At 37.5% G+C, this 19,576-nt stretch overlaps 1 protein-coding gene across 7 annotated transcripts in view; it reads right to left on the bottom strand.

Moving 5' to 3' along the window:
- The window catches only part of SDCBP (syndecan binding protein), a 29,182-nt gene extending 13,762 nt beyond the window's left edge, over positions 1 to 15,420 (bottom strand). For 2 of the 7 annotated variants that reach the window (XM_063668792.1, XM_063668794.1), the window contains exons 1-3: positions 15,274 to 15,320; positions 7,326 to 8,845; positions 4,043 to 4,108 (exon numbers count right to left, since the gene is read on the bottom strand). In XM_063668792.1, coding sequence (XP_063524862.1) covers positions 4,043 to 4,108; positions 7,326 to 7,373 — 114 coding nt within the window. In that variant the 5' untranslated portion in view covers positions 7,374 to 8,845; positions 15,274 to 15,320. Of the gene's footprint in view, positions 1 to 4,042; positions 4,109 to 7,325; positions 8,846 to 9,326; positions 9,410 to 15,273 lie in introns of those variants that run through there. The other 5 variants (XM_063668793.1, XM_054497747.2, XM_054497748.2 and 2 more) reach the window with 5 other exon arrangements.
- Between the last annotated feature and the right edge of the window lie 4,156 nt (positions 15,421 to 19,576).

Genomic DNA, 19,576 nt, shown 5'->3' with positions numbered 1-19,576 from the left:
GGAGGTTGCAGTGAGCCAAGATCGCACCACTGCACTTCAGCCTGGTGACAGAGCCAGACTCCGTTTTGGGGGAAAAAAAATTTTTTTTTAAACTAGCTAGGTGTGGTGGTGCATGCCTATAGTCCCAGCTACTTAGAAGGCTGTGGCAGGAGGATGGACGCTGCAGTGAACCATGACTGTGCCACTGTACTCCAGCCTGGGCAACAGAGCGACATCCTGACGCTAAAGAAAACACAAAAGCAAAAGCAAATTATTGGTTGCCAGGAGTTCTAGAAGGGAAGGAAGAACAGGCATTAAAGAATTTTTCGAGCAGTGAACCTATTCTGTCTAATGCTACAATGGTATACAGTCATGTGCTGCCTGTTCTGGTCAATGATGAACCACATATACAACAGTGGTCCCATGAGATTATAAAAGAGCTAAAAAATTCCTACTGTCTAGTGACATCATAGCTGCCGTCACACAGAACAACTCATTACTTTGTGGTGATGGTGGTGTAAATAAGCTTACTGCACTGCCAGTCATATATAAAAAAGTATAGCACCTACAATTATGCATGGTACGTAATACTTGATAATGATAATAAATGACTATGTTACTCATTTATGTATTTCCTGTGTTATACACTTTATCTTTAGAGTATATCTTTCTACTTACAAAAAAAGTTAACTGTAAAACAGTCTCAGGCAGGTCCTTCAGGAGGTATTCCAGAAGCCACTATTACCATTGGAGATGACAACTGCATGCATGTTACTGCCTCTGAAGACCTTTCAGTGGGATGATGTGGAGGTGGAAGACAGTGATATTGATGATCCTGACCCTGTGCAGGCCTAGGCTAATGTGAGTGCGTGTCTCAGTTTTTAACAAACTTACAAGCGATTTTTAAAAACTAAAAATTTAAAAAATAGGAAAAAAGCTTATAGAATCAGGATATAAAGAAAATACTTTATACAGCTGTACAATGTTTGTGTTTTAAACTATGTTATTACAAGAGTCAGAAAGTTAAAAAATTAAAGTTACAGGAAGCTAAGGTTAATTTATAATTCGAGAAAGAAAAATTTTTAAATAAATTTAGTGCAGCCCAAGTATAGAGTATTGATAAAGTCTACAGCAGTATACGATAATGTCCTAGGCCTCACATTCACTCACCACTCACTCACTGACTTACCCAGGCCAACTTCTAGTCCTGGAAGCTCCATTCATGGTAAGTGCCTTATACAGATGTACCATTTTAAATCTTTTACATTGTATTTTTACCATACCTTTTCTGTGTTTAGATACACAAATACTATTGTGTAACAATTGCCTACAGTATTCAGTACAGTAACATGCAGTATTACTGTATCATACAGATGCAACATACAGGTTTGTAGCATAGGAACAACAGACTATAGCATATTGCCTAGATGTGTAGTAGGCTATGCCATCTACATTTGTGGAAGTACACTCTATAATGTTTGCACAACAAAACTGTCTAATGAGGCATTTCTCAGAACATATCCGTCTTTAAGCAACACGTGACTATATACACGTCACTATACATTTGTCAAAATCCACAGAACATGTAACACCAACAGTGAACCCTAATGTGATGTAATGTAAATATGTAGACTTCAGGTGATATTAATGAGCCAGATGTACCGCTCTGGTGCAGATGCTGATACTGGGGGAGGTTGTGCATGTGTGAGGACAGAAGGTATACTGTATTTTCTGATCAATTTTGTTGTGAATCTAAAATTGCTCTAAAACACAGCTTATTAATTTAAAATACTTCTCCTTTGTATGTAGTTATGATTTTCTATTCTTTCATTGCTATTGTTTTTAATCCAAGGAATGCTGAAGAATACATATAGAAAGCTCCCTGCAAAGTTATATAAATTTAATTATGTTATTTGCAGTAAAAATGAAACAAAAGGATGTAACCCAATTTTAAGTACTATAAACCATTAAATGTAGCTACTTATTTCAAACTTACTTTGAAATCTGACACTACTAAAAAAAGGGGTTGGGGTGCCCCAAGGAGCATGCCAGGGCCTATTGTTTCTGCCATTAACAGAAAGGATGTGGAAAAAACATGCTTGTAGCGTCACTTCTGCCAAATTCTGCCCACCATATTAGGAAACTGATAAGCTCTGGTTCTATATATCATTATTTATTAAAAGCTTACTTTGCATAAGTAGAGGAAACCACAGGCTCTTGTCAGGATTTGGAATGGAGAGAAAAAGGTCTAGGGACTGTATGATGCTAAAAGCCACAGCTTAATGGCTACTGCAGAATAGTTTACAAAATATGAATGGTTGGTTCATTGCTGTAATTTAGCTTTGCTGTGGTGTTAAAGGCCAGCAGATGAGAAAATGAATACTACCTTCCTTCATAATACCGTTTCAGGAGAATCTGAAGAATAAAAACAAACATGAGTATCATCCACCTTAGAAAATGATGCAAAAAAAAAAAAAAAACCAGCCAAAGAGTTTAATGGCTAGATTAGGAATATTTTTAAATTCAGGGGTAATAAAAGAACCATGTTTCCCACTCCTTATTCACTGTTCTATCTCCCAGCTGCTTTCTGCTCCGAACATAAAACATTCTTTAATGTAAATATCTATGTAATTCACTTCTGCTTAAAGACGGCAGCATGATACAGATTGTAGCCCTCTTTATTTTTCATTCCAATATTTGTCAATATCAACTCTTCTTCTGCTGCTGTTTTCAAAATCAAAAGCCTCAGCTCATATCTGACTACAGTGAATTTACATTCAATTCCATAAAAAGCTAACAAAAGATGAAAACAAAGAACAGATTAGTCATTCTTACAGGTCCATCTAAAAATCCTTATCAGTTAATGTGTTGATGTCATATTAATGGCTAAGCAGTTATTCTGGAAAGCTAAATATTTCAGATAAAAGCCTTTTAAAAGAAAGAGTGCTTGTTCAGATGAACTATGTGGAAATAAAACCACATGAAGAAAATACTGACGAAATACTAAAGAAGTGATAGGAACATGTAAAAGATGACTGAATAGGCCACTTGAAACTTTGAGGCATCAAATCCTTGGCAGCTGAACTGTAGATTTCAGAGATTTTACAAACCTCATTTTAATATCCATACTGGATCTATGATATAAAATAATTGTTCATAATTCAATTATCAGTAAGTAAATCTCACTTTCTAGTAAATTGAAGACAGGGACCCAATAAAATGATCTTCACGGTAAGGAGTTTTCATTTATCTTGTCAAATTAAAACAATAAACAACAGCTGAAGAAATTCTAAATTGGTAAGAGATCAAGTTGAAAGCTAACCGTAAACAGACAAATTCATCATATACTACAAATTATCCCCAGTTAAAATAATTACCAAAAATTTCCCAGTTAGCCAGAATTGGTCCCAATTCCTCACTTCGTTCTTAAGCAGAATCATTTGTCTTCAAAGCTAATACTTATACAAAGGACTATAAAAATTTTCAACTCAATGCAATTAGAAATACTGCAATCTCTACACAGTCATTTAGAGAATGAACAAGTGAAATGTCTGTTGCTCATCTCTCAAAGGAAAGGAATCACTACACTTTCCCTGTGCTTTTACATGACTGCTCTTCTAAAAGTAGCATGTACTCCACTATTTCTGTAATTTTAACTTCAATTAAGAGACATAGAATTAAAGAATGGTGATACCTAAAGATCCAAAAGAAAAATATACCAATTTTATACAAAACTATGAATATCTAAAAAATTGGAGTCTATTTTGTCAACTCAAATATGTTACATATAATTTAAATTTTAGCCAGAAAATTAAGCTACATGTAAAAAGTATAAGTCGAATTAAAAAAAAATCTCATGCCTATTAATTCACAGTGAAATGAAAAAAAAACTGCTAGTTTTTCTGTAAACTTTTCGGTCTGCAATTAATAAAACTAAAAAAAAGTTTATGAAGTGTAAAAATGAACAAATATATCTGCTATTTAGCTATCTTGCTTTATTTCACCTATAAGTAGAATGCATGTTACTGTGTTTGTTTTGAAAAAAGTATTTAAACTATCATACCTGAATTACTTTGTCTACCTTCAAGTCTTCGAGAGATGGATAGAGAGACATTTTTGCAGGATTCTTCTAAAGAAAAAAAGAAAGTTTTATTACCCTGATGTCATAGAAATTGAAATAGTATACACAGCTAGCCACAGACACATAAACACGTAGAACTATTTAGCGTAATAAAAAACATTTAAATTGCAAAACATTAAAAAATAAGAATATACAGGCCATACTAAAAGTTAGCTGATACTTAAGAATTACCAAACTACCTCTCCTTCCCCTAATATTATTATTGAACTATATCCATCACCAATTTTTAAAATTCAAGTAAAAGTCCCTTCATTTTACAAATTTAGTAGAATAGTTACGTGACTTACTCCTAACTTACACAAGTACTTGCAACTTAGCCAGGACTAGGAAACTACCCTTAGTACAATGCCTGTGGGCATTACACAGCTACATTTCCTTCTAACAATAAAAGCCTAAAAGCAGATCATATGCAGTATCAATACATGAAACCTCTATTACTAAGAAAAATATATATACACATATATGTATACAGAAGAAATTATATCAACTGCTAACAGATTTTTCTTCAGAAGACAGATGGTAAAGGAGTGAGGAATAAGAGGGAAATTTTTACTTTTCATTTAAAATACTTCTATATTAAGTAGAAGTATGTTTTTTAGTTATAAATTGCTTTTTGTAATAATTTAAAACACAATTCTCTAAATGTATTATATGAATGCATATTTTAAATTTTATTTAGCTGTTTTGAGATGAATACCTGATCCTTTCACTCAACCCAATAAAACAGAATATATGCTAAACTGGTATACGGTTTAACGTAAGATTCTTGATTCAGGTATCAATTTATTACCTCCCATTTCCAAATCCACTTCTTATTGCTTTCTCTCCCAAAATGGAGCTGAGCTCTTTCAACATTGCTCTGTTACCAGCTAGCATGATGTTAAGCCTTGTCAGTAGAGGCAACTGGAGGTACACTGTAGGAGGAAGAGCTTTTCTCTTCATGGTTTCCAATGTACTACTCTAGCCAGACTCCTGCAAGGAGTAGTTTCACAAGCATGCAGAAGCTCACCCCAGCACTCTGTTGACTAACTCTGCAGCAGAATGCCACCACCAAGGAATCTCCCCGAGCAGCTTTCTCAAGCCCTTCACGTGGCTTCTGCAGCAAATTCCAAGGTTCAGAATGCCAGAAGGAGAATAAGTTCCAGAAGCATGGTATCCAGCAACTTCGGCATCTGCCAGTGACATCTGTCCCCTCTTCAACCAGACCTGAATCTCAGCCCCAATATGGGAACAGCCCTAGAGTTAGTGGCTACTTATTAAGTCTGCTCTTACAGTATTCTTCCAAGTTGTCTTGTCTTCTTACAAGTCAATTTCTATTTCTTCAATCATGTTATAACTAATAATTCTGTGTATTAAACCTCCACTGTTAAAATCACTACATGATCTCTGTCTCCTAGTTGGACAGTATGACATAGTTTTTTTTTTAATTAATATAATTCACACACTCTAAAATTCAGCCTTTCAAAGTATACAATCCAATGGTTTTTAGTATATTCACAGACTTCTACAATCATCTCCACTACCTATCTTTGAATATTTCCATCCTCCCCAAAAGAAAACTCATGCCTCCCCATTCTACCCTCCTTCCAGCTCCAGGCAACATACACTTTCCCGCCTCTGGATTTCCCTGCTCTGGATACTCAATCTAGAATCTAGAATATGTGGCCTTCTGCATCTGGCTTCTTTCACATAGCATATGTTCAAGGTTCATCTGTGTTGGAGCATGTATCAGTATTTCATTCATTTTCATAGCGGAATAATATTCCATTGTATGTATACCATATTATATTTATGCTGTCATCAGCTGATGACATTTGGGTTATTTGCACTTTTTGGTTATTATAAATAGTGCTGTTAAAAATGCCAATGAGCATTTAAATTACCAAATAATGTGTAAGTTTATACACTTTTTTAATAAATGCATCTTTAATTCTCTTGGAATATAGCTAAGCATGCAACTGCTGGGTCATATGGTAACTCTAATACCATCCCCTTGATGATTACAGGATTCAACATATGAATGGAGGGACACAGTTGCAAACATTCAGAGCATATCATAGACCACTATCATACATGATTTACAAATACTTTTCTTATTCTGTAGATTGTCTTTTCATTTTTCTCACAGTGCATTTTGCAATATGAGGCTTTTAATTCTGACGAATGTGAATCTATATTTCTTCTTGGTTGCTTATACTTTCGATATAACATCTAAGAAACTATTGCCCAACTCAAGGTTATGACGACTTACCCTTATGCTTTCTTCTAAAAATGTTATGTCTTTAATTCCTGCATTTATATCTTTTATCTATTTTATGTTAATTTTGTACATGGTGTGTGGTATAGATCCATACTCATTATTATCCATGTGGAAACCCAGTTATTTCAGCACTTTTTGAAAATAACATTTTTGAATTGTCTTTGCACTGTTATTGAAAATCAAGTGATCATAACTGTATGCACTCTCAATTCTGCAATCTCAATTCTATTTCACTGATCTATATGTCTATCCTTATACCAGTACCACACATTCTTCAGTACTGTACATTTGTATTAAGTTTTAAAATCAGTTAATGTGAATCCTCCCACTTTGTTCTTTTTCAAAATTGTTTTGGCTATTGTAAATCCCTATCAATTCAGTATCAGTTTTAGAATCAGTATATCCATTTCTGTAAAAAAATAAATAAAAGGTGTCCTTAAATCTAAAGTGAGTCTCTTATAAACTGGGTATAGTTGGTTCTTGGTTTTATTTTTTTAATCCATTCATCCCCTCTATGTTTTGATTGGAGAGTTTAGTACATTTAAAGTTATTACTGATAGGGAAGGACTTACAATGATATTTTGTTAATGATTTTCTATCTTGAAACTTTTTTGTTCTTCCTTTCCTCTCTTGCCATCCTGCTTTTTGTTTCATTGTTTTTTTTTTTTAATAGATATGCTTTGATTCCTTATTTTTGTGTGTATTTTCTATAGGTATTTTCTTTGTGGTTACCATGGAGCTTACATAAAACATCTTCTAATAAACCTATTTTAAGCTGATAACTTCAACTGTATACAATACTGCTTCTTCTCATCCATCCCCATACTGCATTACTGATGCTACAAATTTCATCTTTTATGTTGTGCATCTATTAATATTTTTATAGTTATAGGCACTTATACTTTTGTCTCAGACTTATATATCAGAAATAAGTGATTTACTCACCACCATTACAATAATATGCAGGTCTGTATTTGTCCATAGCTTTATCATTTAATTTTATACTTTCATGTTGAACATCCTTTTGTTTCCATTTAACAGACTCCCATTAGCGTTTAAGTCAGATATAGTGGTGATGAACTCTCTCAGATTTTGAGAATCTTATTTCTCTTTTACTTTTAAAGAAAAGTTTTGCTACATACAGTACTTTGCTGGCAGTTTTTCTTCCAGCAGTTTGACTATATCATCCCACTTCTTTCTGACCTGCAAGATTTCTGCTAAGAAATCCACTTAGAGTCCCACAGAATCTCCTTTGTACATGACAAGTTGTTCTTATCCTGCTGCTTTCAAAATTCTTTGACAATTTGATTACAGTGTGTTTCCATGTAGATGTCTTCGGATTGTTCTACTCTGGAGTCCACTGGGCTTCTTGAAATCCGGATGTCCACTGCCTTCCTTCAATTTGGGAAGTTTTGGCCATTATTTCTTCAAAAAAGCTTTTTGCTCCTTTCTCTTTCCAACATATGGAACTTCCATACAATCTACATTGATAAAATTGATGCTGTCCCATTAGTACTCTAGGCTGTCTTCATTCTTTTTTTATTCTTTTTCTTTTTGCTTCTCTGACTGGATAATTTCAAATGACCTGGCTTCAAGTTCACTAATTCTTCTCCTTGAAAAACACTGCTGTTAAACTCCTCTAGTAAATCTTTCAATTTGGTCAAAGAAGCATATTGCATCTGTTACAATGTTTGTTTGGTTCCTTTTTACATTTTCAATCTCTATGTTGATACCATTTTGTTCATGCAGCATTTTCCTTGGGTCACTGAATGTGTTTATAGTGGTTAGTCTGAATTCCTTCTGAGATAATGAAGATATCTGTGTTTCCTTAAAGTAAGTTCCTGGATATTTTGACCCTTTGATTGTGCCATGTTTCCCTATTTCTTTGTGTGTCTTTTAACATCATGTTGGGATCCAAGCATTTGAAAAAATATCACCCCTCCCAGTCTCTGTGGACTGGCTCTGTACAGAGAAAGATCCTCACTGATCAGCCTGACTAGAGATTCTGCATGCCTTTTGAACCTTTCCTGAGGATGCTTCTTCTCGACCAGTGTATATAAATTCTCAAGATGAACTTGTTGGTTTCCTTTTTCAGGATCTCATAATCTTTTGCTCCCTGTGCTATCTGTCTGTGGTACTTCAGGTTCTCTGGAGCTACTGCAAGCCACCTAGCTCTCTTGTTTTCAGAGGCCTCCAACCTGGTGCCCTTTCCTGTCAGTGGGCTTTTAGAGTATGTCCACTCCTGCCTGTGCTCCAAGTCAGGTGAAACAGAAGTGGGGGTAGCTCTCTGAAGTGCTGGAATGTTGGACACATACTCCACTATTCTCTCCCTAACGCCTTTCATGCCATGCCATACCTAGGGACAGGCTGCTGAGCTGTATCATCCTCTGTCTGCCCTACCATAGGTCCTCAAGAGCAGCAACAAGTCTTCCAGCTCTCTGTTGTTCTCAGTGGCTCCCAGGCACCTGGAATACACCAGCCCCTGTCAGCTTTCCAAGACAAGCAAGACAGAAGCCAGTCCCTCAGCCCACTGAAAAGGTGAAACACTGGACACATATTCCAACTCTTTTGTCTCCCCAAGGAGAAGCCAAGAGTTGAGGATATTCTCCTGCTGGTTTCATGCTAAAGGAGGGGGAGGGACCATGGTGAGTGCCTGCTAATCTAAACTGTCAAGTTTGTTTTCAATGACCCTGCAACCTGGTGCCCTTTCCTGTCAGAACTTATATTCAGGCAAAATAAAAACCAGACCCTTGGGCAGACCTCTGAAAAATCTGAATGTCACACATACGTTTCGGTCTTCTCTTTCCCTGCCCAGGGAAAAACCAGGAGAAGTTTCCTCTTGTTCATGCCATGCTGAGCTATGGTGAGTAAGTAGGGGAATGAACTATGGTGAGTAAGTAGGATGAATTTTCCTACCATATTCACTGTAGCTGGTTTACTGCTCACCTAGAATGCAGGAGCCTCTTAACTAGTTTCCGGATTTCTCACAAAGAGGTCTGGTGTGTGTATTGTTATTGAATCAGTATTTCTGTGGGGAAAAGAAGCATATGAGCTTTCTATCGCACCTTCTTGCTGCTATTACACATCTTTTATTTGTTTCTTTTCTAATTTCTCTGGCTATAATCTCCAGTACAATGGTGAATAGTAGTGGCCTGGTACAGTCCTTAAGGGAAAAACAAAATCTGGGTTTGTGGGGGAAAAAAAAAAAGTAATAATAATTCACATTCTTGAGAGAGCACTATCAAATATGATTTAATTGTATTAATCCAGGAGAACAAAGTGAATTATCTTCTTTGGGTTCAAAGGATCAATTTCCTAGCAGCCTTTCCCCAAACACAATTTTTTGCCTTATTTAAACTTTCAGCCATTCTATCAATATAAACAAAATGCATATGATATATAATATACAAAATTCAAAGCAAGTTGCAATATCAACAACCAAAATGCACTGAAAAGAATGTTACCTGGCCATCTAATATTATTTCTATTTTTGATTTCTTTTTTTGATTCTGTCACTGGCTAACTTCAAAATCCCACTGTTCTCATGAAAAATGAAATGGTTTCCTAACTTTTCTCTCCATAGAAGTTTCTCTTCAAATAAATATTAACTGAAGTTGTCTGAACAACTCTTGAGTTAATTCACATACCAGCAACTCAAGCCTAAAAGAAAAATGGACTTTCAAAATTTTTTTTAAATAACAAATATTACCGTAATTTACACTTCTGAAAAAAGTAAGTTTCAGGTTTGCTTTAAGTGTATTGATCTTAATTAACTCTATTTTTTAAATCACAGAGCATTCCTCAATTTTACTTTCTTGACCCATTTCATTAAATTTCTTTCCAAGTATTAAAATGTTGTAGCTGCAAACCACTGACTATTTGCCACCCAGGTCACATGCTTCCATGCCTGCATATTTCTGTAAAAGGTGCATTCTCTTCCAGTAATGTCCTTCCAGGACTTCTCCACCGATCAAAATCCTAGTTAGCCTTGAGGCCCAGGTCAAGTGTTACTTCTTAAAACAGGGTGACTTTGATGGCTTCAGTTGGATATTATTTGCTCCTCCCAACTCCTCTCAACTCTGCCTTAGATTATAGCCAGTACATGTTTATCTCCACTACTTGAAGGCAGGACTCACATTTAATTTATTTACACAGCATAAACGCTTTTTCCTCATCCTCAAAGATATCAAATGCAGCTGGGCGCAGTGCCTGTAATCCCAACAGTTTGGGAGAAAAAGATGGGTGGATCACTTGAGTCCAGGAGTTTGCAACCAGCTTGGGCAACATGGAGAAACCCCATCTCTACAAAAAATAAAAAACACTAGCCAGGGACAGCGACACATGCCTGTAGTCCCAGCTACTCGGGAGGCTGAGGTAGGAGGACCACTTGAGCAAAGGAGGTTGAGGCTGCAGTGAGCTGTGGTCACACCACCACATTCTAACCTGGGTGGACAGACTGAGACCCTGTCTCACCAATAAAAAAAACTTTTTAAAAAGAAGATACCAAATGTTAGTATTTTGACAAATGTCATCAAAACAATAGTAAATAAGATATCTTTAAACACTTATTGAAAAGATCAAAATATTCTTAGGGCAAGTCCGTACTTTTGAACCTAACAGTGTAAAAAGCCTTCCAGGAAAATGATAAATGCTTTATTTTTCTGAAGGTTCTCCATTAAGTCACTTGTACATTATATTTAAATCTTTGACCTAATGGGAACTGTCAGAAACACAGCCTTTTTTCAAGAACCACAATGCTAACTCCGGGAAATCCTTCTAATTGTGGCTGGAATTTTATAATGACCAATAATGAGGCTTAAGAGGATTCTAAAAGTAACTATTACATCAGTGTAAGAATCTCATTTTACCTCACTTGCAACTCTTATCAAACATTATTACTGTACGAACTAAAGAATTTTGTTTCTAGGCTTTCCTTCGAGCTCAGTAATCACTAAGAAGATAAAACTCCCACTACTCTTTAAGAGTTTGATCAAACCTTCCTGACCACTACAGCTTTTTTCCACTGGCCTAATTCCTTGGAAAAGAAATGGTACAGCCCACATACCCTTTAACCAGGTTTGGCCCACACTACATTATTTGCAATCTCTGTGACTCACTTCATGCCTTATGAAAGGCCCCTAAACCCAATGTATCTCAGGCCTCGGAAGTAACTCCCAAATAGTTTCTATTAGGAGATCTTTCAGTGGTTGGGATAGTTTCGGACTTCTTCAGAACACCAAAAGGCTATATATATATTATATATGTGTATATATACACATATATAAAATACATATATTTTATATATATATATAAAAAAATATGTATGTATTTATATATTGTCTGCCTCAGTACCAAGTTTCCCATTTGTCCCTCAACCCCTTCAGGGCAATATCAGAGTAACCTCTTTGAAGTCTTTAAATATGTGTACAGAACAAAGGCCCTCAACTTAAATACTGTATGTGATATTTTGGAATTCTAGTTTATTCGCTCTCTGGACACAATATTCTGATTAATGAAGTAGGAAACACTGGCAAAGTTTTCCAAATAATATCACCTAGAATGGCAATACTCATCATTTTCTGAGTTATTAACCTCACCCCTTCTCAAACCACCAACTACAACTGGTCTCCCTTAAAAATGACATGTGACTGTTTAAGGTGAAATAATGTTTATTCGCTTCTTTTAATCTAAGCTATTAAAACAGGAGTTCCCAACCCCCAGGCCATGGACCAGTACCAGTCGGTGGCCCATTGGGAACCAGGCCACCCACAGCAGGTGAGTGGCGGGTGAGCCAGCATTACCACCTGAGTTCTAGCTCCTGTCAGATCAGTGGCAGCATTAGATTCTCACAGGAGCAGGAACCCTATTGTGAACTGTGCACGCAAGGGATCTAGGTTAAATGCTCCTCATGAAATAGTTTCATCCTGAAGCCATCCACCTATCCCATTCGTGGAAAAACTGTCTTCCATGAAACCAGTCCCTGGTGCCAAAAATGTCAGGAACCGCTGTATTAAAAACATCTTGGGATAATAAAAACTTAGGACGGCAGAATCATTGATTTTTTTTAAAATTACATGACAGTTGATAAGCAATTAGTTGAATTCAAAGATGTTGCCTATTTCAACTACTGATATCTTCAAAACCAGGAAAATTTGGAGTAATAATTTGGGTTTCTTTTGTTGAAGCAGTTATTAAAATTTCTAGTAAAGTTGTGTTTCATTATCTCTTTAATTTCACTTCTGCGAACTATTCATAAAATGACTGAAAAATGTAAAAAATAAAATTATCAGGCCAGGAACCGTATGGCTCATGCCTGTAATCCTAGCACTTTCAGAGACTGAGACAGGAGGACTGCTTCAGCCCAGGAGTTCAAGACCAGACTGAGCAACACAGCAAGATTCCATCTCTAAAAAAAATAAAAACTAAAAAATGAAAAAATAAAGTGTCCATTGGACCCAGATGGTAAGCATTCCAGATGGCTCATACATGAGGTCTAGAAACACAATTTGATATATCCTAAGCAGTCTTCCAGAGCAATGTTTCTCAATCTGGCTAATCATCACAGCCAAATTACCCGAGGCTCTAGTTATTATAAAAACAGCTTCCTGGGCAGACACAGATTTCATGGAAGGACTTAGGAACTCTTCCTTTTAATAAGTATCCTGGAGGTTTCTGATGATCAGCCATTAAGAAGTATGTCCATATGAAGTCCACTCTAAGTAGAATAATTAATCCTTACCCATAGGATTCCATTTCTCACCTAGTGAACTGGCAAAAATCCAAAGTTTGACAACATTCTCTGACAGCAAGGCTTTGAGAAACACTCATACACTACTAATGGGAGCGTAAACTAGTACAATTACCATGGAGAGTGAGTTTGCAGTTATCTTACCGAAATTCTAAATTCATATACCCTCCAACTCTGCAGTATCACTTCAGGTCTCAAAACCTGAAGTGTAAAAATGTATGTGCACAAAGGAAGCAACATATGTAAAAGTTTATTCACCGCAGCACTGACTGTAACAGCAAAAGACTTGAAAGCTATATATGCTGATATTAGAAAAGCTCCAAAATATTATCACTAACTGGAAAAATAAGAGCGAAATGTGAAGCAGTATATAAAATGTTAACGTTTGTGTGAAAAGCAAGGAGGCAAATACAGCTTATATGTTTGCCTGTGTAGATATAAAATTTGCCTAGAATACCTAAGAAATGTAAAAAAGTTGCCTGCCTGCCAGAAGGAGACTTGATACTATATACCTTTTTATGCTGCTTAAATTTTGAGACGTGACTGTTTGTCTACTCAAAAACAATACATTTACAAAAGATGTTGGCAGCACTTGAAAAGAAATTAATAAATGCTAACGTAACTATTGCTAAAAGTAGAAAGTATTTTAAAGTTATTTAGGGGTGCTTTTCTTTTTTAGAATCTCTTGGCATTTAATACCTATAAAAAGTTCCCAAATCTGGCAAAAACAGGGAAAATATTTGTGTCACGCTCATTTTAAGAAACTCTTTAATTAAACAGTACATTTAACCGGCAACCATTGGCAAATTCTTCCCCTTTTGTTCATCTTTTTCCCCTTTTTATATCTTTTCCATTTAATGCCCAAAACTAAAAGTTAATGTCTCCAAAGTTATATTTAGTTTATAATGGAGTGACTATTTACTGACCATTTTAAAAGTCATTCTACTTCTTTTTATTCTGTGCCACAAACCACTTGATTTATAATATTTATGTACCATTTAAGGCACAAATTTTATAGAATTAAGTTGGTAACACAGAACACAAAAGGACATATTTTCTACCGTTATCCCTCAATCTTAAACAGGAAAATAAAAAGACTGAACAAATTTGAGTTTTAACTAATCACATATACATTTAGAAATCAACTTAATTTAAAAGGCCCGCAGTTGTTTTTCAAAGTAAACTTCCTGCTTTAATCAACGATTTCTTTTTGAAACAACCGGATGTTAAGAGTTTGGTAAGCCGAGCATATTTTCTAAGCAATGTACGTAATGGAAAAGGTAACAGTAAATGTGTATGTAGTTATACAGACTAGATAATCTACAAACTCCTTTCAAAAATGGACACATTAGAAGACTCCATGACTCAATAATCACCACTTTGGTAAAAGTGAAAACTTTCCACATCCATATGCCTTCCCTTTCCCATTATTACAAGGAAATCCTGAAAGGAAAGCTCTGAGTCATCGTATCTCAGGGGTCAGATCTCAGGGGTATTTCCTTCTAAACACACCCTACTGGAAACGTTTCTCCCTCAGGTCCAACATCTCCAGGAAAAAGCTCAAAGCGAACAACCTCTCCCCACCCCCTCCCAAAAAAAGTCAAGGCTTCGCCCACTAAACAAACACTTCCTTCCTCCTTTCAAATCCAGGACTTTCCGAATAACCCAAAAGAAGGGCGATTAAGTACAGCCCTAGAAACGCCGAGCACTGGGAGGAACCGTGGCCACAGGCTCTTTCTTATCTCGAGATCTTATCGAGGAGAAAACAAGGATCGAGAGACGGTCCCAGGAAGAACCCCAGAGCTGGGGCGGGGGCTGTCGGCGTTCACCCGGCCGGGCCTCCGGGCTCCGCCAGCCCCAGCCCCAGCCCCAGCCCCAGCCCCAGCCCCAGCCCGGGCAGGAGCCCGAAACCCGCGGGGTCGCGGCAGGCAGAGCGCGCTGCTCCCGCAAACTTGTCCCCCAGCCAGCAGGGCGCAGGGAGGGGCGCGGAGCCCCCTGAGGAGAGGGCGTCGCCGCTGCCTCGCGAAAACGGCTGCGACCAAGATGCGGTCTGTGAAGTGGCCCGGGGACCGTCACGCCTCTGCCCCAAGTCCCCGCGCCCGGGACCTGGCACCGGCGTCCCTCCTTGCCCCCTTGGCCTCTCACCTAGCCCACAAGGAACCGCTCGCCGCCGCCGCCGCCTCCGGTCACTGGCACGGACTTCTGAGGCCCGAGGATAAGAGAGCGGCGCGCGCCCGAGGACCGCCCCCGGGGCGCGTCACGGCACCGCCCCCGCCTTCAGCCCGCGCAGGCGCACGTTGCCGGGTCAGGTGATCCCGTCCCCAAGGTAACGGGGTGGTAGGGGTAAAGAGGCCTGGGCGTGGGTCGTTCCTGCAGGTCCAGGTATCCGGCAAAGTGAGGCGGTCCATGCCGCCCGCTCTGCGCTGCCCGCTGCCCAGCGGTTATGCTCCCAGTCTTCTCCGCTCTTCTGCAGTTCGTGCCCGCGGGCCCCGTGCCACCCACTGACTACTGTGTGTATCGCTGCTCACGGTCGCTTGGTTCTCGTCGCCTCCAATTCAAAGAGGTCTCGGGAGCCCCTGTTCCCTCTTGGGATGCCTTCGACTTCCACCACTGCTGCCCTAGTCTCACTCTCCGCTTGCTGTGCCTCTCCACTATAGGCTCAGAAACGTTTCTCTCACGACCCCTTCTCAACTCCTGCTTTATTTTTCTGTTGGAAGTTTGGATGTTGGGAGTGGGGAGCGTATTACTCTGTCCGCCTAAGCTAATATTCCTTCGCTGTTGAGAGTTATGTGTGGTGCTGCGCAAAAGTAATTGCTTCCCAGTACAAAAACATAACGATCATTTCTTGGCTGATTTTGTGCCAGCCATAGCTCTACGAACTTAATGTATAGTCTTATTTGGTCTTCACATCAGTCTATAAAATAAAGACATCCCATTACAGACAAAGAAACTGAGGCACAGTTTACCCAAGAGTAATCATAATTACCATGGAATACCGTAGAGTCCTTGACAAAATAGCATTTACAAGCAGTTTATTTCTAGCTAAATTAGTGCCAGAATAATTTAATATGTGGCAAAACTAATAAAAATCTGAGTGTAAAAGAGGTGACAACTAAAGATGAAAACTTTGCCCTCAGTAAGGTTATATAGTTAGGCTGATGAAATGGACATTTAAAAATAATTACAAGGTAGATTGGGAAGGAAGAAATAAAACTTTTTGCTTTCAGATGAGATGATTATCTAACATAGAAAATCCGGAAAAAATTGACACTCCTCGCCTAAAAAAACAGAATGAAAAGCAATTATAGCAAGTTTGCATGAACAAGTTTAAAACAGGCTCATTCTAAGCCAAAATGCTTGGGACCAGAAATGTTTCCAATTTTGGATTTTTTTTTGCTTTTGTAATATTTGCATTATATACTTATGGGTTTACCATCCCTACTCCAAAACTCAAAATGCTCCAGTGAACATTTCCCTTGGTACTCATGTCAGCACTCAAAGTTTCATATTTTAGAGTAGTTCATATTTTGGATTTCTGTACTAGGAATAGTCGACCTGCATACACGGTCTGTTGTTTTCTTATATACCAGCAATAAACAGTTGGTATTTGAAATTAAAAACACAATAACCACTGACATTAGCACCAAAATAAAATGAAATATTTAGGTATAAATCTAACAAAATATGTAAAAGGTTTATACAAGAAAAACTACAAAGTTCTAATTAAAAAAAAAGTTCCAATGAAAAAAACTACAAAGTTCAAAGGAGATCTAAATAAATTTAAAGATATTCCATTTTCATGGATAGGAGTACTTGATATTTAACTGTCAGTTCTGCCCAACTTAATCTATAGATTTGATACAATCTCAATCAAAATCCCAGCAAGTTATTTTGTGGATATTAACTGATTCTAAAGTTTATATGGAAAAATGAAAGACCCAGAAGAGCCAAACCAATACCAAAGGAGAGGAACAAAGTCAGAGGCCTAACAGTACCTTAGTTCAGGCTGTTATAACAAATTGCCATAGACTGGGTGGCTTAAACAACAGAAATTTATTTCTCACATCTCTGAAGTCTGAGAAGCCCAAAATCAAGTTGCTGGCACATCTGGGAATCTGGTGAGGGCTCACTTTTGGGTGTGCAGATGGCAGTCTTCCCATTGTATCCCCACATGGCAGAAAACGAGACAGATAAAGCAAATTCTCTTCTATCTGTTCTTATTAGGGCATTCATTTCATTACGAGGGCTCAACTCTCATGAGCTAATTATCTCTCAAAAACCTTGGGTCTAAATACCATCACATTGGAGATTAAGCCTCAACATAAATTTTGGGGGGACACAAACATTCAGTCCATAGAAGTACTTGACTTCGAAATTTACTATAAAGCTATAATAATCAAGAGAGCATGGTATTGACAAAAGAATAGACAAATAGATCAGTGGAACAGAAAACAAAGCACAGAACTTGACCCAAACAGATACATTTAACAGATCTTTGGCAAAGTAGCAAAGGACAGTCTTCTCAATAAATGGTGCTGGAACAACTGGACTTCCACATGTAAAAAAAAAAATTGAATCTAGACATAGACTTAACACCCTTCACAAAAGTTAACTAAAAATGGATCATAGACTTAAATTTAAAAGCTGAACTATAAAACTTCCAGAAGATAACATAGGAGAAAATATAGGTGACCTCAGATTTGGCAAAAAGATTTCAGATGAAACAACAAATGTCCAGTGGAAGAAAAAGTTGACAAGTTGGGCTTTACTAAAATGAAAAACTTTTGCTTTGTAAAAGACAATGTCAAGAGAATGAGAAGACAAGCTACAGACTGGGAGAAAATATTTGTAAAAAACATGTCTGATAAAGAATTTGGGCCAAGTGCAGTGGCTCACACCTGTAATCCCAGCACTTCGGAAGGCTTAGGTGGGAGGATCGCTTGAGCCGAGGAGTTTGAAACCAGCCTACGCAACATAGTGAGACCCTATCTCTAAACAAAAAATAAAATTAGCTGGATGTGGTGGCAGACACCTGTAGTCCCAGCTGCTTGGGAGGCTGAGGTGGGAGGATCACTTGAGCCCAGGAGTTTGAGGCCGGCCTGGGCAACATAGTGGGACCCTATCTCTATTTTATTTAAAAAAAATTGTATTCAAAATGCGCAAAGAACAGTTAAACCTCAACAATAATAAAACAAGCCAATTAAAAATTGGACAAAAGATCTGAACAGACATTTCACCAAAGAAGATGGATATGGCAAATAACTATGTAAAAAGAAGCTCAACATCATGTAACATTAGGGAATTGCAAATCAAAACATCAATGAGATACCACTATACACCTATTAGAATGGCTAAAATCCAAAATGTTGACAATACCAAATGCCAACTAGAGTGAGAAACTCTCATTGCTGGTGGGAATGCAAAATGGTACAGCCACTTTGGAAGACAACTCAGAAGTTTCTTACAAAGCTAAACACAGTCTTGCCATATGAACCATGAATCATGTTCCTAGGTATTTACTCAAATTGGTTGAAAACTCATGTACACACAAAAGCTGCATGTGAATATTTAAGGAGGCTTTATTCATAATTGCCAAAAATTGGAAACAAACAAGATGTCTTTCAATAGGTTAATGGAGAAACAAACTGTGGTACATCCATTCAACTGAATATTATTCAACAATAAAAAATGAGCTATCAAGCCTTAATAAGACACGAGAAAGTCAGTCACCTGTAGTCCCAGCTGCTAGAGAGGCTGAGGCAGGAGGGTCACTTGAGCTTCAGAGTTCAAGGCTGCAGTCTATGACTAGACACTCCACTCCAGCCTGGACAGCATAGTGAGACCTCATTTCTAATTTAAAAAAAAAAGGAGATTGATAAATGTATTTTTCTAAGTGAATAAGCCAGTCTAAAAAGACTACATATTGTATGGCTCCAACATTGTGACATTCTGGAAAAGGCAAAATTATAGAGACAGTAAAAAGATAAATGATTGCAAGGGGTTTGGGGGAGATGCAGATGGGTGAGTAGGTGAAGCACAGGGGATTTGTATGCTAGTGAAGCTATTCTGTATGATACTATAATTGATACGTAACATCATGCATTTGTCAAAAACCATAGGACAGTATGTGGTATAATAAATTATATACATAATATATAATATATATAAAATTATATATATACACACGTGTGTGTGTGTGTGTGTGTGTATATATATAAAGTCTTTGTCTCTGGTTCCTAGTACAGATTCAAAAACCCATGGAATACCCTTAGTGATAGGAATGTCTTTGTTATGCTAATGAGGTAGTTCGTGTCTGGGGAGTGAGGAAGAGGGGCCTTAAAAAGCTTCAGGATGGAGGCTTGTCACCAGAAACACTGAGCATGTGATTAGGATTAGAACTACTGAAAAGAGTAACATGATTAGATTTGCATTTGAAATGATTACTCTG

The sequence above is a fragment of the Pongo pygmaeus genome, chromosome 7 (genome assembly GCF_028885625.2).
Source record: "Pongo pygmaeus isolate AG05252 chromosome 7, NHGRI_mPonPyg2-v2.0_pri, whole genome shotgun sequence".
Lineage (NCBI taxonomy): Eukaryota > Metazoa > Chordata > Mammalia > Primates > Hominidae > Pongo > Pongo pygmaeus.
The sequence above is the reverse complement of the archived record's forward strand: the minus strand, read 5'-3'. Positions and strand labels throughout refer to the sequence as shown.